At 41.2% G+C, this 24,981-nt stretch overlaps 3 protein-coding genes across 3 annotated transcripts; 1 reads left to right on the top strand and 2 right to left on the bottom strand.

The window, feature by feature from the left end:
* Window positions 1–393: 393 nt before the first annotated feature.
* brms1lb (BRMS1 like transcriptional repressor b) lies at window positions 394–7,194 on the bottom strand. The gene is made up of 10 exons (XM_071531077.1): window positions 6,984–7,194; window positions 6,621–6,711; window positions 5,665–5,792; window positions 4,741–4,820; window positions 4,219–4,315; window positions 3,992–4,081; window positions 3,785–3,849; window positions 3,633–3,672; window positions 3,089–3,218; window positions 394–2,594 (listed from the first exon to the last, which is right to left on the bottom strand). The coding sequence occupies exons 1-10, from the start codon at window positions 7,117–7,119 to the stop codon at window positions 2,477–2,479; spliced, it is 975 nt and encodes a 324-aa protein (XP_071387178.1). The 5' UTR covers window positions 7,120–7,194; the 3' UTR covers window positions 394–2,476.
* Window positions 7,195–15,799: 8,605 nt separating this feature from the next.
* Window positions 15,800–18,524, top strand: LOC139654053 (NF-kappa-B inhibitor alpha-like). The gene is given in 7 exon segments (XM_071531073.1): window positions 15,800–16,084; window positions 16,599–16,704; window positions 16,889–17,096; window positions 17,310–17,341; window positions 17,343–17,411; window positions 17,530–17,790; window positions 18,042–18,524. Coding segments are annotated over 7 exon segments (942 nt in total). The 5' UTR covers window positions 15,800–15,848; the 3' UTR covers window positions 18,072–18,524.
* Window positions 18,525–20,452: 1,928 nt separating this feature from the next.
* On the bottom strand, window positions 20,453–24,613 carry LOC139654054 (proteasome subunit alpha type-6). Its single transcript, XM_071531074.1, has 7 exons — window positions 24,436–24,613; window positions 23,818–23,912; window positions 22,872–22,953; window positions 22,410–22,565; window positions 21,411–21,589; window positions 21,045–21,139; window positions 20,453–20,653 (listed from the first exon to the last, which is right to left on the bottom strand). The coding sequence occupies exons 1-7, from the start codon at window positions 24,509–24,511 to the stop codon at window positions 20,596–20,598; spliced, it is 741 nt and encodes a 246-aa protein (XP_071387175.1). The 5' UTR covers window positions 24,512–24,613; the 3' UTR covers window positions 20,453–20,595.
* Window positions 24,614–24,981: the final 368 nt, after the last annotated feature.

The raw sequence follows: 24,981 nt of genomic DNA, 5'->3' as shown, positions 1-24,981 counted from the left end.
ATTGTATCTGGGTTTTTTTTTTTGCAAACCGGCCCAAATCCAATGGGAGAGTTAAGTTCTACTCAAAGCTCTGATACTTCTTATGAAAAGCTCAAGTCTCCTTTAAGTCCAAGGAGAGAAAAATCAGCTTGATGATACCCCCAGCTTGGTTGATACTGTAATCACCTAAATGCATAGACATATCCAATTTGCTATATATGCAGGCAGATGGCAGTTTCTGAAAGTACAACAGCAAAAACAGCAGGCATATGACCTCCACTCTGCATATGTAGCATACTGTATATTACTATATACATACTGTGTATTTCAATGTGTGGGTTAAACAAGGCTCTTTTCAAATGATACAAATGAAATATTTTATTAGATGTGCATGCATTGGCACAATGTCACATGTATTTCTCTTTACCTCTCACACAATGTGGAAAAAGAACCATAATGCATAAAAATGTTGTTTTTTTTTATGCTAGGTAAGTCAACACAGAATACAAATTAAAAAAAAAAGATACTTGCAAGAAACTATTAAAAATTCTACTTTACAGTTGATGTCAACGCCACATTAGGCTTCACAGACACTTTAATATCTTTAAGTTCATGACATAATGTCCCAAGTACCTCTCATTACAATACTGTTGGCAGGTAATACATTGAAACAAATATGCAATGTTGAAAATATGAAGCACCGAAAATACAACATAAAGCAACGTCCACTTCATCAAACCAAACGTATTTACACATACAAACATTTCTCTCAACCTGCTTCACAACCAATAATAGTTTAAGGTTCCATAGGACAGATTGTACACAAAAGAAATCCCCTCAACATTGCTTTCTCATTGTACTGTTACACACAAATGTTGAAGAACATTTATAAAGACAGCTAGGAAGAAGACAAAGGGGAATAGGGAAAGACAAGAGTTGGCTATCGAGGTAAGGAACAAAGCCAAAGACAGAGGACAAAGAACAAGAGATACTTTTGATTTTCCAGCATCAGATGTAACATTTCCACTGCAGGACTTGACAACCAATCCTTTCAGGTATTTTATTCATAGCAGACACAAAATAAGAACAGAGAGGACGAAGAAAAGGAGAAAAATGGCACTATGAGAGCTGCAAAATTGAGCCTGGCCTGACCCGAATCCCCCACACACCAAAAAAAAACAATGACCGTCCAAACCCGTGGAGTATAGCCTGAAATTGTAAATGATCCTCTTATAAACTACAAACAACATTAATTTGAGATTAATATTTTGGAGCAGGAGCCCGACACAAACCCAAGCAATTAAATGAGAAATTCAGCCCGACCTAAACCCATCGGGGTCCTGCCATAAATGTGAAGCTCTAGGCACTATCAGACACATGGCAACGTGACAGGAGACAGAAGGAAGAGGGCTACAGGGCCGAGATCACAGTGAAGTAAACACCAAACACACCATCATCTTTATCAGCATTATTGTTATCAGCTCAGCTCTGTTCTAAACAAAGGGTAAACCCCACTACTGTATGCTTGTAATACAGTAGGCTTCTTCGATTTTATTTCTTTTTTTTGCTGAGTGCACTGGGCTGGACTGGGTTCTGAAACATTAGATCATTAAATCATTTAGTCCAAGTGGGGTCCAACGAACCCCTTGAGGAATAGTTTTAATCATATTATTTTCACAATAAATTCATTCACTCGAAGTTGATTGATCATTGCTTTATACCCTCCATTTACAGTATTGACAGTTGTGCAATTATGTACTAAATCATATCAAACATTTTCTTAGACTGGGCTCCCTGGGGATCTTAATGCAAATTTATTTGGCATCTTGGAGAGTGGAAATCAAGTCTACCTGGTGCGTCTGGAGGGGCGAATCAAACGCACTGCTGACGGCATCTTCACCTGGATCATACGTGCTTAATACAGTAGGTTTTCCCACTCACTCACTCACTCATTGACCCGCTTTGACTTGCTTTCATTCCTCTTACTGCTAGCACAGTACAGAGTAAGGCTTCACTGCATTGATAGTTCAGGACTTCTTCAGCCTAGGCATCGTCTTGTCTCAGAAAGGCACGCGACTCAGCTCCGCGGTTCACAGTTCACAACTGCTCCGTTTTTTTCCCCCTTTTGTTTTTAGCAGCACTTTGCATTGATCTCCGTTCCAGAGAAAATGACACTTTGTGACCTCGTCGAGAATATCAACATACGTACATATTTACAGAGAAGATCGTCTCCTTAGACAGCATCGAAGGGTCAGTTGATATTTGTCAGTTGATAGATAAAGTTCGTTTTTTGTTACTCATACGAAGAGGGTGTGAGGTGAGGTATATGTATGTGTGCGTGTCAATTTTATAGTGAAAATCCTTTTGGGGTGTGTGTGTGTGTGTGTTTCTGTATACATGGCAAGCTTATAGCAAGATTCCATAGGGGCGAGGGAGAGAAAGAGAAAGATGGTGGATGGGGTAGTGTGTGTGTGTGTGTGTGTGTGTGTGTGTGTGTTTAGGAGTGCTTAATAGTGTATTTGCCTTTCTGCAGCTGGGAGATGTAGAGCTTGGACTTGGTGCCATCCAGTCGTTTGAACCACACCTCGTCATGGTTGATGGTGGTGATGATGGCACTGCAACACACACACACACACACACACACACACACACACACAAGCACAGAACAATGTTAGAACAACGCAAAACTACAATCATCAAACAATATCCATTGTCCATCCTCTATTGATACACACACACACACACACACACACAGAGCAGAGTGTGGAATAACAATCATTAAAACCAATACTCTTATTGTCTCTCTTTTTTCTATCAACACACACACTTCTAGATCCATCCATGACAAAGCATTTCAGTTTAAAAACACCACATGCCCACCACCTCTCACTCATGCAGACACAATGTGTCATAAAAGCCATTCTTTAACACAATACAACAAATTTACAGATGCGAACACACACATCATTTAGTGTCAAAGCTTGGCTGATGTCATTAGCGGTAATTCAAAAACATCTCTCACTCACACACATGGCAAACTGTTCTTCACTCAACACCGCAACACATCCAACACCCCCCACCTCCTACACACACACACAAACAGACACACCTAGTAGGGTACTCGTCCTTCCTGTTGATACAGATGGCCTGTCCTCTGCAGTACCACTGGTTGTCATAGAAGAGTCGGCCCTCCTCGGAGCGCGCCACATGGTGATGCCTGTCAGGCTTAACGGCAGGGGCTGGAGGGACCAAAAAAAAAGACACATATAAATAAAGGGGGTGAGGAAGAGGAAGGGAGATGGAGGAAGGAAGGTGAGAGTGAGACAGAGCAAAGTCAGAGGAAAAATAAATACAGAGAGAGAAAGAACAAAACAAAGTAAAGAGGAAGAGGGAAAAGGGAGGGAGAAAGATTAGTAGGGAAAAAGGGAGTAAAGCAAGCATGCATGCAAAACACACAGACAGACTGTGCTGCTGGATGGGGAGAAAGCAAATTTCCAACATTAGCCTCTAAATAGCAGTGTGCAACAACTGATTCAACAATGAACTTTTGTACTTTGTACTTAAGTCTTTGAATCAACTCTTCCAGGCTAACTGCGGGTCGATATCTGCTCTGAGCCAGATATTGACTGTAATAGAGGAGGAGAAACTCTTACCATCGACCTTCACCCTGTGCGGCCCTAGTGATGCCATCGCCTGTGAGAGGGGATACAGACGCAACTCAAAAGGTCAAACTACAACTTCAAGACAATCGATCAATATAGATACAAGCACCCATTCACTAGTTTCTCCGTTTTCAGACTGATACCTTTCTTATTGCAGTCCAGTCTTCAAGAATATCCAGGTCTTGCAGCATGTAAACAATATAGGGACGTGATAGAGAGGTTAAGGAAAAAGCACCCTGAGGCAGCAGAAAACATCTGTCTAAACAGTCCGTCCTTGAAGTGTTACACCAAAAGTAGTGGGGATGAGAGATGGGAGGGACGAGACAAGGACAGGAGAAGGAAAAGGATATCAGAAACGACAACAGGCTTCTTCTTCTTGACAGGGCAGAATGGATCTTTTTTCTTATTTTTCCGTGAGTGCAATCCATCATTCCACAACTCTGTGAAGCAGAAAGAACAGATTGGAGAAACACTGGCTTCCATGTCACCTCTGTTTGTAGTGTATTTCATATTGGTACAAGGACATCCGCAATGGGCAGTTTAGATCTTTTATTATATATCTAGGGTATGTCGGTACCTGAGGTAATGTCAATACTGTGCCTGTCTTCCTCCAGTCTTCTTATCTTCTCCTCTAGTTCGCTCTGTACCGTGTCAAACAGCAGCAGCTTCTCACTCTGGGAGACAGAAAGGGGGGCAGCAGGACACTAGTCACCCAACACTGATAGAAAAGTCAAGAATATTCTCCAAAAGCCAAAACTGGTGTTGAATTCAACCCTATCAGATAGTGGATACTGTTTAAAATTCAGATATTATAGCGGATTCTCTTGTATTGTTGGTGAAGATAAAGAAGCAAGAAGCATGTGAAAAGGACAACACAAAACAGGAAATGATGCAGGGTGGGAAGGAGAGAGAATCTCCATAGGAAATTAATGGGAGTTGTGTATCAAAACAATTGAAATCCTCAACAGAAAACAAAAATCACATCCCTCGAGACTCTCTAAAATCATCATCTGTTTGAATAGAAAAATGCAGTATTTTGATCTTGCAAAATATACAGCTTTTAAACTTAAAACCCACGTAACACGACTTGACCTCTCACCTCCCAGTGTTGGCAGGCGGCCTGGATCTCACACTCATACTTGTTCTTCACCGACTCCAAACACAGTTCCCTGTAGATCCCTGCAACAAACAACAGTGGTAAATCAATCCTAGTCATCCAGTTGGGACCTGTGCAAGGCACGACACAAGAAAGATGAGAATATTTTTACCAAGCTACCGTAGCCTCTAAGAAGCAGCTTCATTAGTTCTGTACTATTCCCAACACTGGCATTTGTACCAATGCCAAGAGCCGCTCCGCTTTGCCTGTTCTTTATGGAAACACACACATGGAGTGAGGGCACAAATGTGATCCCCCAAAAGAATTTAGACCGGGAGAGCATCCAATTATTTTGCTTTAGGAAAGCAGAGAGCAGAGAGAGCAGGTATGCCACTGGAGTTATCAAGTTTGGTTTAATTAGGCGCATAAGACCTCAGGAAGACTCAACAGTAAATTCTGGCATCCCAGAACCTGTAGAACCAGCAAGCCTTGAAACTCTAGTGAATTATCCTTATTGAAGTTTATGTTCACATGACATAACCTTTGTGTCTAAGTCCTCCTACTTTAAGACAGCTGACATGTATAGGCTATAATCAACTGCAAACAAAAGGGCCCAGTCAGATCTACATATCACTGATGTCCTTCAAAATCCTTGGAACCCCAATCTTAGCGATTTTTGGTGATGTTTTAACTTCAGTTTAAGGATTCCCTGCTCCTCTATAGTTTGAGAAAATTCTACCACCCCTGGTCTTATGAAACCCTTTCAGAACCCATTGGATAAACTCCAAAATGCATGGTGGTCAATTTGAAAATAAGGCTGTTTTTCTTAGTTACTGAAAAGCTGACATTTGAGATAAGTAAATTTCACTGGACAGCAACAATGTGTATGTATGAGAGAGAGAAAACTGCAAGGTTGCTTGGACCCACCAGCCACTTTAGTCCTGATCTGCATGTTCTCCTGCAGGTTGGCTAGAGGCTCCAGGTACTCTTGGGCACAGCCAGCCATCACCTCCTGCAGCTTGATGTCCACCTGGCTCAGCCGCTCCTTGTACAACCTGGACAGCAAGAAATAACAAAACATCAACAACTTCACTTCATAAAACCTAAACTGGATGAATCCTCATCATCATTATAAGCTTATTGTGTGCATACTTATTCTTATTGTCTTGTAAACTAACTCACCACAGCGGTGATACAGAAGAAACTCAGATTTTTAACACAGAATCTCACTTCCAAATGATGTTTTTTTACTTGCGAAAGTGGCTGGTAGAGCAGACACACTGAGAGCAGCCAAACACATAATTTACCAGCACTTGATTGGTGGCTGGTGTCAATATCTCACCCTGATTACAGTCTGATACGCCTTTCACACCAGACGAAGGGAACACATGGGTTGACTGTCAGTATGAAAGGGTCTAGCCGGGTAAGCCAACGCCGCAAAAAGACCCTGATCAAGATCAGTGTTGAGAGCCAGGTCAAACTCTGTTCCATCTGGTGTGAAATTTCAGTGGTAAACCTGTGTCACTCTGTGTGTAGAGCATCATGTTGCCCACCGTGTTGAACACAGAATAGGACATTCCTGCGTACGAGGCTTAGTCTGAATTGCCTTTAATATGAGATGGACCCAGAGCACCATGTTGTAATATTCTCAGGTTGTGTGTGTAAGAGGTATAAGGGGGAGGGAGGGGGATGCTTATTGGAGAGCAGCCAAAATAGGTCAGATAACAACCACTCAGCAACATCTCAGAGACCCACACCAGTCCTTAGCCCAGAGTTTAGTAAAAGTTCAAGTCCAGTCCAGCCGTGTTCAAAGTGAGTCTCACCATCCCTTCAACTCGGGAAAGAGCAAAGAGAGGTTCATAAGTTATGAGGAGGAAACTTACTGTTCTTTCAGGTCTGTGAACTGCTTCTCCAGGGTGGTCATCTCATCCAGACACTCCATCCGCCTCCTCTCACAGTCTTCATCATCCATCTCTGTTCGCATGGAAACATGAAAGCTGTAGCATCACCTCCATCTCTAGTCTCCACACTCCCAACTGCATTCAGCTTTTGTATTCAAGCACCAACATCAACATCAACACCACCATCAACATCCCCGCATCCCCCATCACCATCTCCCTGGTCAACATGTCGGCTAATTTTCACTAGCACCCGCATACTCTGTTGAACTTAAAACCGGCAGATAGCATGTTTATTGAAGTTAGCTGTGGATTGGTATCTTAGGCCTAGCTTATATGATTTCCTACCCGAGCTGTCTCCATCTTCAGACACGGACGAGCTAACGGTGTCCTCTTCGTCTGTGCTGCTGCCGTCTTGCTCGGGAAAATCCACCTCCATTTCTTCGTGGTTACTCTCCTTCTTCTCCCGGGAGTGAACCGGCATTGCGACTTTACAGATAACCCGGTACGAACGGGGCGACGGAGCGGTACGATAATTTACCCCCAAAATAAAATAAACAGCTCCGACAGCTAACCGGCTAGCTAGCTCCACATCAAGACAGCTGGAACTGCAAACATGGCCACCCGCGACCAATCACAGGAGTCTTTACTGAGTCTGTCCAATCAAATGTTGGCTGGGCTGACCAATCACTGAAGGGAGATTGTAGGGATTTGTAGTTCTTTTGCCCCAAACTTGTACATATTTACACAGGCCTGTTACTCTGCCAAATACTGATTGTTGAAGCCTCCCTAAGCGAAGACGTTGTTATTTTTACGATTTATTTATGCGTATAAACTTGTTTACTCTGCATTATTCAATGTCTATTGTGTATATAATTGTGTATAATGTGTATTCTTTGTTTTTGTTTTTTTGTTTTTTTTAAATCATTTTCTGCAAATAAATGTTCTGATTGAGGATATTTTTGTTGAAATTACAATCAAATGTGATCAAAAGTTCATAAAGAAAAGTTCTATAAAATATAAAAGTTCGATTTTACAGACACATACCCATGAAATGCAAAACTTAAAATTTTGATGTGGTCTCTTAATTTTTTCCAGAGCTGTATAGGCTACACATTAAACCACTGACCCCCAATTTTATAGGATTTTGTCCCAAGAAACCCCATCTGATCTGTGGAATGGAAATTAGCAGAACATGGATCGAGGTACCTTCAGAGAAAGTGTCATATGTGCTGACTTGTGTTAGAGAATATATTGGTCCAGCAGAGAGCAGTCCAGTCTTCAGCACTCTCCTATGTTTGCTGAGACTGGGGCTGTTTGGACAGGAGGCAGTGAACAGTCAGTCTAAAGGCAGTAAAAAGAGCACCTAAAGTCCTCCATGTTGCACTTCTGGAGGAATGAGGCGGAGGGTCATCAGGTCGCCATAGAGGGTGTGGGAGGTGTCGTCTGGGATGAAGTTCAGTTTAGTCCTTATCCTCCCCACTGTTACTCTCTCCAGGGTGTCCGGGCTCTGCCCTACAACAGAGCCAGGCTGTGCAACCAGCTTGTTAATCCTGCCTGGTCTGAGGCAGCAGGGTTGCTTGAGTGCTGAGTAGAAAAAAAGGGGGGAAAGGAAAATAACAGGAGAATAATAAAAAGAGGAGAACAATAGAAGAGTGTGAGAGCTACAGCAACAGTCATCCACTATTAGCTACTAGTGCCATGTTGGCAGTTGATCTGTTGATCACCTGTAGACGGGATGATAACCACAATGGAGAGAGCAAACCACATGATCAAAACATATGATCAAAACAGTCATCCTGATACATTCTTTCATTGTGCTCACTTATAGCGAGAGAAATAATCATGACATTAATTTACCTTTAACCTTAATTTACTGGGGACCACAGCACCTGGAAGCCTCTCAAGGACCCCTGGTGGCCCCCAGACTTCATTTTGGGAACCGCTGTACATGCACTAAATACGATTGTCATTTCCAAGAGTTTTAGTACACACAGTCATTTTAAGACACACACAAGATGACACTTGAAGAGTATCCCATTGCCTGCAATTCAGATTGCAACCACAGGAGGGCAATAAAGACCTTTGCTAAGTGGTAAAATTGTAGCTTCTCAGATCTGGATTATTATCTAACCCTGAAGAATATGATTCATCCCACAAATATCCCCAGTTCGTAATTGAAACTAGAAAAATACACGATAATGATGCAATGGTATAATATCAAGTGTAAAAGTCACTAGGATCAAAGAAACATAATTTAAGAATGAATGAATTAATGAACTAAATGAATTAACTGAATGATTGAGGGGGGGTTAAAGACAGAGGTTAATGGGGGAAAAAGTGAACATACATATAGGCCTACATTCTAAAATGCACATATAGACTATAATTGATAAATATTAGAGTTAAATATTTGTGAAAATGAACAATTTGATCCATGAAAGAAGACAAATCTGTGATGTCATCAAGAGACAAAACCGGGAGCTGCGCGAGAGAGTCTTATTTATTGCTCTTCTCTGCTTTGTTCTTCTCTCCAAATCTAGGCTGAGCTTTCCCAGACCAAAGGAATAGCTTGTTTGAATTATTTTTTGGAGTGGATTTTTGCCTTCAAGAGGCTACATGTGATAACAAGCATGCTGACAGAACACGGGCCCTACTGAAACCTAAAAGAAAAATGGAAAATTGGATAGAAGAAAATGAAACAGTAAAAGGCTTTGCTCGGTTGATTGTGGTTTGCCTTTGCCTCACTATTTCCGCAGTGCGTAGCACACTGCCAGTCACATCCATTTTCACACTGCTACTGTGTCAGGAAACTTTGGTGGTCTAATTTGTATTTAGGGCAGTAGAGAATGTACCTTTTTATAATATTAGCAGAAACTCTGAGGTGTCGTTGTGGCAGATTTTATACAAATGAGCTGTGTTCTCATGATCTCATAATTATTACAGTGCAGAGTGGAGACTGGGTACACAATAGAAGAAAATTAATAAAGTCACACACAAAGGAAAGCAAGAAAAACTCAAAGACAAGAAGAAACCCAAACTGAGAATCACAGCATATGGTCAACTGGAACACATTCCAGTTTCTTCCAATTTTATCATTTAATCACTTAAAGCTAAAACTAAAACTGCTGCGTCCAAAGAATCTGAAAGTGAGGCTGATATTACCAAACTCAAACTCCTTGTCTACCTTATGAGAATTTATCTTAGCACAGTGTTATTTGCATTGTTTTAACTTTACTTTGCATGTGCAGTCAAATGACAGCCAGCCCTGTAATAACTAACTGCATAATCAGTGTAGATCTATGACCTCTAACCATGCTTCCTTTTACGCTTTAAGGCCGAGATGAGCTGATATACTTCAGATTTCACAGTCATGCAGGCTGCATACTGTCCATCCCTTTCGCAAGAGGTTTTTTCTGCTGATAGAGATTAGGGTTAAGGTTAGCAAAATGCTTTACATACTTGTACGCGTTGTGCCTTTGTTGTGGAGAATCTTGGTAATCTATTCTCCAACACAAAGTCAGTGGCCAGAAACTTATAGGAGTGATTTTTTTACTTTGACTTGACTTTTAAAGAACAGGTAGAAGGATTAGTGCAGTCTTGCTTCCTACAGTTGAAAAACAACAATGATAAATCAAGTCGTCTTCATCCTCCATAGATTTGAAGTAGGTCATCCACTCTTTAATCTAATTTTATTTTGACTACTGCAACTCCCTCTCTTCCTGCCTCAGTTAAAAGTCACTCTCATGTCTCCAGCTTGTATCAGAATTTGAACTGGTGCCAAACAAAAAGACCATGTGTCCCCAATTTTAGCAATCCCCCCACTGGTTATTATCACTTAGATTAGGAACTCATTTTAAGATTTTACTGATAATACATAATTAAAGCTCAAACTGACCCCTATAGCTACATTACAGATCTGTTAGTTTCCTATGAACCAGACCACAGCCTGAGATCCTCCGGGCCTCCTGACTGTCCTTCAGCCTAGACTCAAGACTAAAGGTGATTTTGCGCACATAGGGACCCTATGTGAATTGACCCTGTGCCTGAGGAATTCATGCTTGCTAATTCATTATCATATTTTAAATCATGTCTTAAAATGCATCTATAGATTTTTAAGGGATGATTTAAAACATGATAATACATCTATAGACTTGCTTTTATGCATTTGTTTTTGATTTTGCCAACTTTTAATCTTGTCTGTGTTTTTTCGTATGTTTTTTTTTTTTTTAAATCTTACTTTTAGTATTTTGTAACCAATTTTCTTCCTTATTCTTATTCTTATTCATGTTCCAGGCTGGTTAGAGCAGCCACCTAGTAGTTGAAGGGCTGCTGGTTCAATTCCCAATACCATCAGTGCTCAATTCTGCCAAGGTACCGCTGCGCAAGGGCCTATTACACCTTATGGTTATGTGTGATGAAAACTAGCAGGTCTTTATAATACTAGTTATATATTTACCTGATGGGCCTTTGCTTGTGATATGCCATTATTGTTAAATTTATACAGTAGCCTTAAATGTAGTTTTATGCTGCTATCATTGGACCTAATGGTGATATCATGACCGTGAGAGATGCCTGGAGGCAATAGGACAGTGGGACAACATATCACCTGTCTTCCTGTGTGTGTGCGTGTGTGTGTGTGTGAGAGAGAGACACCGTGGGAATGCCTGTGGAGCGAGAAAAAGAGGTATTACCCCTACTCCGAAAAACACCCACGCTTCCCCGAAAAAATATGCATTTGCACATTCAGCACGAAACCCCAACAACAAAGGGGAGTCTCTGAGAGTTTTCACCTCAGTTTCAATCAATAGCTTTTGCCTCTGATGTGCACTTTTTTAGTAACTTAGTTTTCCAGAAGCTAGCAAGAGAAAGAGATTGAAACAGTCTATTGTCCCACCCTTCGCATTCACAAAAAAACCCCACCAACATCAGTAAAGGAATAACTTTGTTCTTTTCACAGGTATGGAAACCTGTTTGAACGTCTTTTTTCATTTGTTCTGAGGAACTCAGCACAAAGAGAGAGACATGATCTAATGTTTTTTCACAAATTGCCTCACTCCAAATATTATCGTAGCCTCAAGTGATGCATTCACAGTGTATGATCTTTATTCATTTCTTCTTTCATCTCATCCTATTCATTCAAACCATATCACATGTAATAGAGGATGAGATAGGCGTGCACACGTTACGTCACGCATGTTGCATGTTACATCCAACTACATCAGATAACAACCACCCTATGAATGTTTGGCTGTGGTGGAGTCCCTTTGACAAAGAACAGCCATACCATGACTTAATAAGTGACTCATATCATTAAAGGTCCTCCCTATTATTTAATGCAGGCCATGGAAAATGGGTATGTGTCAACTTGCCATATTAAAATAATCTTTTTCACATCGAGCCACATATCACTAAAACAGAACGTGGGAGTAGTCACTGTAAATTTGGGGTGTAGAATTGCTGTGTCACTAAGCCCACACAAGCAAGGCGCCCCTCCTCTCAGAATAGAAAACGGAAAGTATTTTTCATCCAAATCATCAAATCTAGCTTTGAGTTTGACTGTCAGTGTCCACTTAGTGATTACTGAACTACTGGAGTTATATCTTCCTGTTCAAACAGAAGGCAAGTTGTCCACAACTTCCACGAAGCTAAAATGTGATGTGATCCATCTATTTTTAGACAAAGTTTACAAAGAGGAACTTGTCATATGTTATTGGAAAAGAGCACAGGAATCACATTATGTGCGTTAAACTAACTGAGATATACTGACTTATAAATAAGTGATAATTGATAAATCTGCTGACTGTATGACCATGTCTCAGACAGCATGGCCTCTGTTCAGAAAAAAACACAATAAAAATATTGTATTACTGTATTACTGCTTGAGTAAACTTAATTTATCTTATGCTTTTCAAAATGTGTTTGGTCAGGTGTTGCAAAAATTCAGATTTAAGTGTAGATGATAGATGCTTTCCAGAGATTACTGAATCAATGTTTTTATCATTATTACTTTTTTTTCTCTCCCCTTTTCCCCCAATTCCCCATTAAGGCGGATTTGCCAGGCCTTCGTTGTAAATAAGAATTTGTTCTTAATTGACTTGCCTGGTTAAATATAGGTTAAATAAATAAATAAAATGTCAAAATCCTGCATTAAGTACTTGAATACTACAGTACCCACAACTTGAAAAACTTAGCACCTATTCCTGTAATATGATTGTTGTCATGAAGGTTAAACTCACTATGGAAAATTATTGAAGTGGTTAACCTTCACACCTTTCCTCAGAAGATAGTAATCTTGTTATGATTATGTCATCTGCATTTTTGAAATACTGAACAAAGATTAAGTAAGTTATTCTTTCTCCAAAATGGATATACAGCATCATGGAATAAAACCATTCAATTTCATTTTTTGTTCAGAGATCTGAAAGTGGGCTGGGTGGGATGGATATTGTCGTGTTTAGTTGGTCAATTGGGAAAATCTCCTGAGAATTTCAGGAGTGTTTCTTAGTACTTCGCCAACAGGGTGTGATGCTCCCTCAGGCATTACTGAGTCAGATAACTGGTGATTTACCAACACACAGATAGAGGGCAATATACTTTACACTGAGCTGGCTCAGTGCTTTCCCAGTGGTCGGTTGTCCATGGCAACCACCAGTAAACACAAGGCAAGTGGAGGCAAGAGCACTTACACAGTTCTACATAAATTTCTCAAAGACGTAAAGTGGAAGTCCCAGTATTTCCCGTGCAGGGAAAATATTTGACCTTATATACACACAAGTGCACGATTTTGGCAGACATGTTTGGGAGGGGGAAAAAACAGACTGGAAGTACAATTTGTCCCCAGATGCCTCATTTCTCATGCCTCAGCGATGAAAGAATGTGTGGAATTCAAGGCCTATACTTGAGACATACAGAGTGCGCCTGCACAAGTGACGTTTGTCTAACATGACGCACATTCACAGACTGAGATACATTAGATGTTACATCACACCCCTGCTGGGTGTGTATGGGTGCGTGTGTTTGTTTTGTATAGTGTCATATCAGACTGAGTATTGCCCCATAGAGGTGTGAATGCTTTATTGCTCTTGGATACGGTTGCTATGTTTTAGTGGTCTTATCTCTTTGCAGTGCAAATAGAGGCAGTCCTGGGCTTTTCATTTCAAATGTCAGGGGAACACAGACAGGTAGGAGCTGTCACGCACTTTGCCACAGCGTTATGCAAGAAACAGGAGTTTCCTCCTTGAGGCTTGGCGAAACATTTGGCCATGGGTCCGATGTTGTGCAAATTAAAAGCTCACACAGAAAGTTACAGAAATCATTCATTTTTCCTCAATACAGGGAATGCACTGGGTGTAAACTTCATACAATGATTGTTTGGCAAAATCCCAAAAAATCTACAAAATTCCCACCAAAAAAGCAGAGAAAAATGTGACCTTTTTCTGCATTTCATAACACAGTGGTTTCCTGGACCTCCAAACCTAATGCGTACAGTATTTCATTTCCAGCGGCACGTTAAGCATTTGCAATACTAGAAGGGTAAGTCCAGAACATCCTATTGTGGAACACGCAGTTTTGGTTTCATTAGGGAGTCTCCATGAGGAAACTTTAGAATGTTTTCCTCCTCCTCTTCACTGAACGTCCTGTGAAAATTCGGCCTAAATTTTAAGCACGTACAGTACATTCTGTAATTCCTCTTGTCTCTTTCTTCTCCCGGCCCCTTTTGTTGTTGTCTCTAGGTTTTTGTTGTAGTTGTTATGTGCACCAATTCCCCAAGGCAAACTTCATTTACACCTAGGTCAGCTTGCTGGTTTAACTTGATTCGTAAACCCTAATTATGGTTAATTGTTACAGTGACACATTTGGCAGACCTGGGCATAATAAAAATACAAATATTAAGGCTGCTTGTCGACACTTTTGAGGCTGTGTAAGTATCTGAAGAGGACAGAAAATGCACACCTCAAGTACTTAAACTGTGTGAGAAAAAAAAAAAAATCAAAGGCATTTTTCCCTGAACTGTGAGGGAGGCACCTGAGTCTTTTCCAAACCCCAGCAGCTCAAACTAAGTGGAATGCAGTTTTCTTCTCGCCCACTGGATGTTGTTCCTGCGAATTCAGACTTCTCTGGAAAAGAGAGCGCACAAGTCTGATTGATTGGCTCTATACTATTCAAGCTCAATAATGACGAATGCCGGAAGTTTTGTGGTAGCTACCAGTAGGAGACTTTGCATCTATGATGGAGAAATAATAAATGTGCTTTGCTAATAGATTTTGATTTGTTTATTGTATGGCAATGACAACCACAGAATACAATGTAGCTGTGTAGAATATGGAAATGATAACAGAATGTGGTTAACAATGTACACAGTCAAAAGCTTGGACACACCACATCAAAACTGTGAAATAACACAAATGGAATTATGCAGTGACCAAAAAAAGTGTTAAACAAATCAAAACTATCTTATATTTTACATTCTTTAAAGTAGTCGCCCTTTGCCTTGATGGAAAGGCAAAGGCTTTGGAAAGAAATTCATACATAGGCATCAACTTCACTATTTATATTTGTCTAAGAAACAAATTTCAAGCATTTAAGCATAAGCCTTTAGATCAAAATGGCTTTAAGATAATGAAAAACACAGTACATTCAATCAGGTGTGTCCAAACTTTTAACTGGTAGTGTAGAGGTTCATTGCACTTTCAGTGTGAGAAACAACCTTGAATTGATCTTCACATTGAACATTGAACATTGAACCTGACTGTCTCTCTCTCTCTAGTCTGCTTTAAATGTGGCTAATTGGGCCAGTGGCAGTGAATGGAAAATATGCAATGTCAATGGGTTACCCAGTTGAAACCGATAATTTCCCCAAGTGGAAGGGAATTCTTGTGTGACAGGGGCCGTCTGCATCTCATTCATGCCTATCTTACCTCACTCATTGAAACAAATCATGACACGGCCCCTAACCTACATCAGGTGAGAATAGGTGTCTAATAGGAAACTACAAGTTTTCATTCTGAGACTTTTGGGGGGGATTTTTGTCACAAAAGCACGGCTCGTTGTGATTTCCCTACTTTTACAAAGATAAGTCAGCTGGAAATCCCCCGCTTGGCTCCGCCCATCGAGCGCACAAAACCCAGGCGCCTCCTCTTGCTGCACCGCACTCTGCTGTGACCTTTGAAAAGAGAAGGAGCCGTGTCGTGTGACAGTCACAAACTTATCATGGACGTCTACAGAGTGTCTAACCACAACCAAATGGATTATAACTTCGACAATATGGAGCCCAAACATGGGAAAATGTTGCCTTGCCAAGACGACCGTTTTGACAGCGGCCTGGATTCCCTAAAAGAGGACGAGTTGGTTAACGACATTGAGGAGCTGACTGTGGACGACTGTTCCTTTCAAACTCCGCAGGATTACGAGCCTTGGAAAACTGCAGTGACAGAAGATGGGGACACGTAAGTGGACTTTATATATTTAAGTTGCACAAAATCTCTGCAAACTTAAGAATTACGCTCCGTGAATTAAGTTAAATCGGGATTTTGCAAGAGTCCAAAAACTTTAAATATGCTCTGAATGCAAAATCTATTGCATTCAGAGCATATTTAAAAACCTGCAAAAGTGCACATCAAAATGTCCGCGTTTGCACGAAAACAAGAGGTCTTTAAAAGTGTGTGTGCAGCGCGTACTCAGACTGTGTGTACTTTGGCAGAGAGCGCAGGCTGGGCGGTGCTAAAGTCCGCTCTGCGCATTCAGGAAAGTCCCTGGCACGCTGCCAGTAACTGATAAAGCGTCAGATGTGTCAAGCCACAACTGGTGGAAATAACCCGACAAAACTCCATTCTTGCGAAACGCTCTACTGCTCAGACTTTGTTCTTTCTTACTCGGCTGTAACCACTTCCCCCGTGCGTATTTTTGAAGCGCACTTTTTTTTTTAACATTTTCTCTCTCTACCTCTCCATCATCCCACAGGTTTCTCCACTTGGCCATTATTCACGAAGCCACTGAACATGCCCTCCAGATGATCAAGCTTTCTCACAAGCAGCCCTTCCTCAACGTACAGAACCACCAGAGACAGGTAATAACCAAAATCAAGCCCAACTGATTGATCATCATTTAAAAACACCACACACACACAAAAACGTGATATTATGATAATTAATCAAATAACCCACAGCTTGATCAGTGTGGGTATAAACACTGCTGACACTCATATCAGATAATCTAATCAATCATCTTTTCCATCCTCCCCCCCTCCTCAGACTGCACTCCACCTGGCAGTGATCACAGAACAGCCCCAGTTGGTGGAGAAACTCCTGAAGGCCGGCTGTGACCCGCGGCTGGTCGACGACAGCGGGAACAGTGCACTCCACATCGCCTGCAAGCGGGGCTCCCTCGCCTGCTTCAGCGTCATCACCCAGAACTGCGAGCGCCACCTCACCTCCATCCTCTCCTTCCCCAACTACAGTGGTGAGTATTGACCATTTTTAGATGGTCAGTTTTTGGTTACTTCTCACATATGCATAAATACAGTCCAAATACGGGACTGTAAAAAAAGCACACACCAAATATTTGAAAACACGCACACACACACACTACCCTTTTTTTTTTTTTTTCAGTTTTGACAGCGTCTACTTCTTGAATTTGGTTGTTAACTGACTTATTCTTTATTTTCCCTCACAGGACATAACTGCCTCCACTTGGCGTCCATCAATGGCGTCCATCAACAGCTACGTTTCATTGGTGGAAAGCCTCATTCAGCTCGGTGCAGACATCAATGCACAGGTAGGTGTCATTAAAGTCCCAAGCACCGTGCAAGCTTCCTATACAACTAAAGAAAGTAGAAAGGCATGTCAGTCACGTGCAAAAGGGATCTAACATTATGCCTTCATGTTTCGTGTAGGAACCATGCAGCGGTCGGACGGCACTCCACCTGGCCGTGGATCTCCAGAACCCCACGCTGGTCTGCCGTCTCCTGGAGCTCGGGGCCGACGTCAACAGCCTGACGTACGGCGGCTTCACAGCCTACCACCTCACCTACGGGCGCCAGAACGAGGAGATCCGCTGCCAGCTGTACGAAAAGACGGCACAGGAGCTGAGGGAGCTGCCTGAGAGCGAGTCAGACATGAGCGATATGGAGGAGCTGGACCTGTCCGATGATGAGGTCAGTTGGTGCTAACAGCAGAATTATCTCATACACAGTATCATCTGAATGTAGTTTGCACATTATGCCCAAAACTATTCAAGTCATAACTTTCATCTCAAGATACAATAACGTATAAATAATAATAAAAATATATAATTCAATACAATTAGATGGAATCTCCCCATTATAATTAGGGACTCAAGTGGCTTTTAAATGAAAATTGGCAGTTGTACGGATTATTAACAATGTTTTTCTTTTCTTTTCCACAGATGTACGATGACATAAAGTTTGGGAAGTAAAAAAGCATCATCCCTGTTCTGGTGGTGTAAAAGTCAGTGAACCTGCTACTGGGTTGCCAAACCACAGTCCAGAGGGACGGATCAGTCCCCCCCCCCCACACCCAGGAAGTCCACAGGTCCTGCTAAGAGGTCCGGCGCTGGTCCTGGGACCGCATCCAGGAATGAAGACGGCGTCCAGTCTGGTCAAGTCCGGTCCGGATCACAGCACTCACGAACGATCAGCAAAGATCCAAGGCACCAAGAATCATAATACAGCAAGACCATGACCTCCGTATAGTCCTATAAATATATATATATATATATATATATATATTGATGTGTATATACCAGACGAGACATGTATGTAATATATTGTAAATACACAGAGATATTATTTTTGTACCTGTGAATATGCTTTTCATTGTGAATTTAAACACTATTAACAAAAAAAGGAATCATTATGAATAAAATGACTTCTATGAATATAAACGGCCTTGACTGGTGTGTTTCCTTTGCCAACTACACTCTTATGATTTAAATTTCCTTCCCAGTGAGAACAGTTTTACGGCCCTTTCACATTGTAAAACACAATATCTCAGCCTCACTACACCGTCACTTCTCACAAGTTTTACAAAGTGACGAGGAGGAAAGGAGTCATCGCAGTTTTTTTGACCAGACTTGTGAAATGTGTGTGTGTGTGTTTTTTTTTTTATCACACTCAGCCTCTTGGAACAGTCTGGGATTTCCTTGTTGGGGCGAGGTCATTGGGTCTCTGAGTCACAGTGCTGAAAGTCCCTGGGCGGCATAAGAGGAACATAATGTACTGTGTATTCCACCCTAGCCTGGAACTACCAGTGAATAGCTGCTTGGAATCAGAACAGAAAAATACCAAGGAAATTCTGTAAGGAGGAAATGTTATTTAGTAAGATGGGAATTCTTAAGTGTATCAGAGTAATCTAAGCCTTCCTACTGTGTCATAATGACCAGGAAACTATGATGGAGTCTGGGAAGTACAAGGTTACCCTGTCAGCTGATACATTCACTGACAATAGACATTGTCAGTAATTTGGTCAGAGTGGAATTGCCTGAAGTTACCTTTTCCCCATCTCTCCAAAACATCATTGTTTACTTCTCTGCTGTGTTCCCCAATCCAATGTGAACCTGCAGTCAACAGTTTAGTGGTGCAGAGAAAAAGTCCCTGAGCGATCAGGTTTAATAGTGGTGTAAATCTACCCTGTAATTGTTGTTGGGGCTGTAAACATCAGCTGGTGTATAGACCTATACAGTACGCACGGGGGATTTTCCAAGGAATCTGACTCATCCGGATCCAAGGACAAAGTCTGAGCGGTTCCTCTTTCTCAGGTGACCTGTTCTTTTCCCAACACGACAAGAAATGAGTTGTTATTCCGGGATTACCTGAGAGTCTGAGTCTTAAAACCTTCATCTAAGCACACATTTCCAGAGATGATTCTTGCACATTAGGGCAGGAGAACAAGTTTTATTCTCAATTGGATTTCTCACCGTTTCACCCATTTTTGAATACGACAAAGGGAATCAGAGATGTAGCAAAAGAGAGAGAGAGAGGAGGAAGAAGGGGGGGCAGGCGGTGACGAGACTTATGGGAACTGTACTGAAAACCCCAGAGCGCAACTTGCTGAAGACAGGTTAAAAGCCAAACATCATCTCTGATCACATGCTGATGACAAAGGCCTCCCAGATGCTGAGCTAGATGGGGCCATTGACAGAAATGCTTAGCCGGTTTTTCCTCCCCTGACATGCATTAACGGTCATTGTATTCATCAAAACTGCAGAGCCTAGGGAATTATATGTTAGCTATATCAAAACCATTCTTAGGTATCAAGGGGAACATGTTTTCCTTTGCAAAGAGAAACCATGTGTATTTTATGATATCCGGTAAGTTGAAGTAATCTATTTCTGATATGCTACATGTGCGTAAAATATGCCAAAGTGTTGAGAAAATGAGGTCAAATCAGGTCTACATCAGAGTGTAGTAAAGAACACCCGACACAGCTCCCCGGCAGGTCATGTGACTCGGTGCATTCAGAGCCACAACAGGAAGCTCAGAGGTACTGCTTCGCACGCCTCATGTCCCCATATACATTTTCCCCTGCTTCTAAATATGACAGATGGAACAGGACTGATCAGAGTTTAGATTACAAGGCCAAAAGTTGAAAAAGGCTTGCATACTGTATCTTAGTAATGCATTTGTTCATTTTCTGAGAGTAAAAAAACACAAATCTCAACTGAAATGTACTGAATGATGCATTAAACAGACTAAATTCGGTAAAAATGCAAACCAAACACCCATGAGTGCAAAATTAACCATAAGCTTTACAATGAAATGGGGAGAAAAAGGAAAAGGCATCAAGTACAAATTGTTATTTTACTCCAAAAACTTTTATTGTTCAATGAAACAGTGGGGGTAAATGTACAGCAAACAAAGATAACACCAGTCTTCATCTGGGAACTGCATGTCCCATCATGCTCTAACTTGATCCAACAGGTGACACGGGTCTCTGCTCGCTCAGTCCCGCTCTGCCAGGGACATCAGGTGGGAATCCACTTCAGTCTCTGTCAGAATCCTGCAGAAGGAAGACACGAAGGCGGACGATGATTATGTTATCAGAGAGACGTTTTAAACACAAATATACAAAATGTGAAACATGAGCTTCAATGTGATGGATCGTGAATATTTTCTAAAATGGTCCTTCTGAGAATTTAAACTAATATCATGCTGAATGTGAGACGTTTTGACCGACTCATGCACTGGAAATGTTAATCTAGACGTTAGAGTGACACATCAACTTTGGAAAATATGCTTTGAGTATAAAGCGAGTATGCAGAGAGATGATTTTGGTACCGCTCTTCTCATCTTACTAGGGGTAATTTCAACAAAGCAGATATTTACCAAATTGTCATGTATTCCTATACTGGCTTTCATTACTGGTGTAAGTATCTAGAGTGGTCTTTTACCTGAACTTGGGGTCCTGTGTTGTGACAACTCCCACTTCGAGCTCAGAGGGCTTGAAGTCAATGGAGAGAACTGTTGACAGACAGGAGATTGCCGTCTAAGGGGGAGAGAGAGGGGGACAGAGGGAGAAAATATCATATTTAATATGTAATCAAATACTTCCCATTTCTGTAGCTGATTGATCGTTGTTTGTTTTGTTCCTTTTATTTTATAGCACTTTGAAATTTTAAGAAAAGTGCTATACAAATAACGATAAGCCACATACAGCTGGGATCTTCCACAAATCAGAGAGATTGCTTTCGGTTTTCTGTTCCCTCATTATCAGCTTGTGCTACATCTGCGTATCTATTCTTAAACAGCTTTCGTACCTCAATAGTTTGTTCAAAGGTCCAGTCCAGTTTCTTTTTCACTTTCTTCTCCAGGAAGCTGGTGGCTTCTGTCTGCTTCACTCCTGCGGCGGTGGCCTTGAAGCCACAGTAGTAGCCCGCTGGGTCACATTTGTACACCTGGGGACCCAACTCCTCGTCTACGCCGATCACTATCATACCTGGATGGAACAGGCAGAGACAATTTTTAAAGTGGCATTTGGTTTTAGCAAGATGTTCTGATTTTTTTCTCATAGATTTTTTTAGTGCATGTAAATCTGCAGATCTTGAATTTTGAAAACACAGTCTAAAATTCCATTCTTCTAACATTATACAAACAAAACAATGTATATTGTATATAATAAATACAATATTTTATTTTGAGTTCAGAGAAATACTGAACTAAGATTTAATTTTGCCCATTTTCACTTATTCATTTTGAGAATGAGGAAGGAATATAGTGTGAATGCTGCTGGTGACAGTGGTAAACCAATGTTGGAGGTTGACTGCTCCTGAACCCCTATGGAGTTGTGCAAGCTAAAAAGTGAAAATTTCTCACAAACAAACAAAAAAAATATATCATACTCGTCTCAATCCAAATTGCTCTGCGCACAACACTGTAGGCTGAGTTAGTTGGCTTGGCTTCTCCTTGAGTGCAGTGGACTACTCAAATTTTGTTCAATAAATATATCACTTTAAGAAGACCCCCTGAACAAACTGAATACAAGACTAGGCTTGACCTACTGTGCACCAAACAGACACCTAATGTTGACAACTTTACAGTGTTATACTGTAGAATTCACCAACATTCCACATGCAGTAATAAATGCAAATCTCTATTCACAGAAGATATTGCAATTCTGACACAGCTGATACCTTCGATAACACCGCTTTATGGTAGTGTGAATTTCCATGTTGCATTCATAAAAAATAACAATTAGGCAATGAAATCCCCAACAGGCTTGTGACCAGACATAAAAAAAAAATCTGTTAAATACTTACAGCAGCCCAGTGGTCTCATCTCAGCATTCTGCGTGTAAACCTGTGAGATGTCAGCAATTCTCTTACACAGCATGTCCACGGGAATCTCATAACCGTACTTGTACTGCCAGTTGGCCGCCTCGTAGCGAGCTCGCTGGACTTGAGACCTGCTGTCAGCTGGAGGAGACCAGAACACGAGGGAGAGGGAGAGGGAGAGATATGTGGCTGATTTGATCCTACTCAAATGTCTTATCCAATGTTTGCAGTTAAATGACAGCGAAAGAGCTGTGCTCATGGCAACGCATCATAGTGGTGAGAAAAACATCTTATCATCAGCTAAATGCTATGACTTAAGAGAACAGAGATGCCAAATGAGCCATAACAGTGCTACATTTAAGTGCTGATTTTGTTAATGTCTTGGTTGTGTCCTCTATAAAAAAAATCATAATGGTTCTCCTGCAAAGTGAGAAGTCAGTTTTTTACCTGTCATCCCAGACATTACGCATCCAATATTGTCTGTTATTCTGAATAGGTGGGTGACTGTGGCGGAATCCAGAAGCTTGTCCTGTTTCGAGGAATAAAGGGGACAGAGGAATGAACTCTGGTGCATTTGATATTGGCCTCCTCATTTGATGTCATTACTGATCCCATAGATCCTTTCAACACTTGACATTAATATGCTACCTGGGTGTTCAGATTGTGTGCAGACTTGGGAGAGAAATAAAATGCATAGAAATCCAGGCGTAAATGCACACAAGAGGTACTGAGCATAAGATCCCCCATACTGCCTCTGGAGGTGGTTAGAGATGCATTTGGCCAAATTAGAAAAAGTGTAAATGCAATTGTGTCTCCAATCCTCATACAACTATGTCAATAGAAATAAACATGTATATGTGGAAGCAACTAAGAAGTGCATGCAAAACAAAGAGGTGTGAGGCAGCCCGACTGGCAGTGCAAAACCTGCTAGGAGTGCTGAAAATATTAACTTATAACTATTAACAGGATAGATAGTCAGGATCCTCATGGGTCAAGTGAGTGTTGGAGTCTGTGATCAATTTGGTTCAGAGGAAAGTATTGGGAATGTCAACAGCTGCATAAAAAAGGGAAAGTGAGATGACACAATCTGTTTTGTGAGAGAGACTATTCCAATTTTAATGTGGACACATGACATGGCATGTTAATGCCAAAAGTAGCCATAACTATAACTGCCATACTAAATCACATGACTAAATCTCATCTAGGCACAATAAAAACATGAGATGCATAACATTGCCATGTGTAACGAGGCCACAGTGAGTGCATCCAACTGTCACCATTGCTCTTGTCAGTTTTGGAAAATTAGGTCCACTCCAATTCATTGTAGGATGGGTAAAAAGGACCAAGTGACATTGACCCTGGAGGATGCTATATCACCTTGATATCAACTTACCGGTACTTTTCTCTGTGTTACGACAACTGCACAGTCCTTCCCTCTGACTGCTACTGATGTGAGTCCACCTTGGTTTATGGCCTTGAAAGCATATTCTGCAAGCAAGAGACAAGAAAATGTGTGTATGTGTTCCTCTGTATACATAACCATCAGACCACTGTAACTTAATTAAAGTTAGGGAATCGCATTAAGTCCAACCTGCGCTTGCAATATCAATTAAAAAATACATTACCATGTAGCTTTCACAATAAAGACACATTTAATTTGTTTCATAAAAGCATAACGTTCCGCCCCATGTAGAAATGACACTTGCAGCAATGAATCAGCTTGCTTGATTACAATGCTAACCATGCTAACTAGCCTAACAGCTAACTAGCAGACCGATTTGATTCGCTGTTTTGTTTGATAGTAGCTTCAACAAAGTAGACGTATAATTACAGCTAACACACCGCCAGTAACACAGTGGTTTTATATTATACAACAACTTTCGCTTTCGCTAGGTGTTGTTTATTAGCTAGCGGCTAAGCTAAACGAACCATGACAGAGCATTTAGCTAGCTAGCTAGCAAGCAAGCCAGCTTGCGAGCCGGCTTTTGTCTGAAAAAATCCTCATACTCACCAACTTGATAGAGTCTTCCTTCAGGAGAGAAGATAGTGATGTGCCGATCAAATCCTGCACTTGAGCCTCGGGACATTTTACAATATTAAGTTGGCCGAGAAGTTCGCCCAAATTATTTTTCAAGCAGATTTCACTTCATGCAGAATATTTCCACCCGGAAGTTGAACTACGGGAATCATTACTTCATCCGGTGTGAGAGGCTAAACGCTTTTGTTTCCATGGTAATACGGTAACTCTACGGTTTCAGACAGGTTTCAGACCAGACCTGGGTCATTCTCAGGCGTCTCCTTGGTCTGTGTTTCTCTGCTACCTATTTTCTTATTTATAGTTATCTCAACAGTGATACAAACAGGCTATTATATAACTAATATACTCTACATAGGTTGCTTTTCCTTCCTACAGACTCCAACATAAACAGAATTTCTGCATAATCTACAAGGGTGAGCTAATGCTTAATAGTGTAACCATAGTGTAACTCTATACTAATGTGAACCTAATGAAACTTGAGCCCTGCAGACTGGTTTTCAGCTGGTTAACACTATAGTT

Source organism: Centroberyx affinis, unplaced genomic scaffold (genome assembly GCF_046629955.1).
Source record: "Centroberyx affinis isolate AG114_WGS23_722 - 3 ecotype Tasmania unplaced genomic scaffold, CSIRO-AGI_Caff_v1 ptg002030l_1, whole genome shotgun sequence".
NCBI classification, from domain to species: Eukaryota; Metazoa; Chordata; class Actinopteri; order Beryciformes; family Berycidae; genus Centroberyx; species Centroberyx affinis.
The sequence above is the reverse complement of the archived record's forward strand: the minus strand, read 5'-3'. Positions and strand labels throughout refer to the sequence as shown.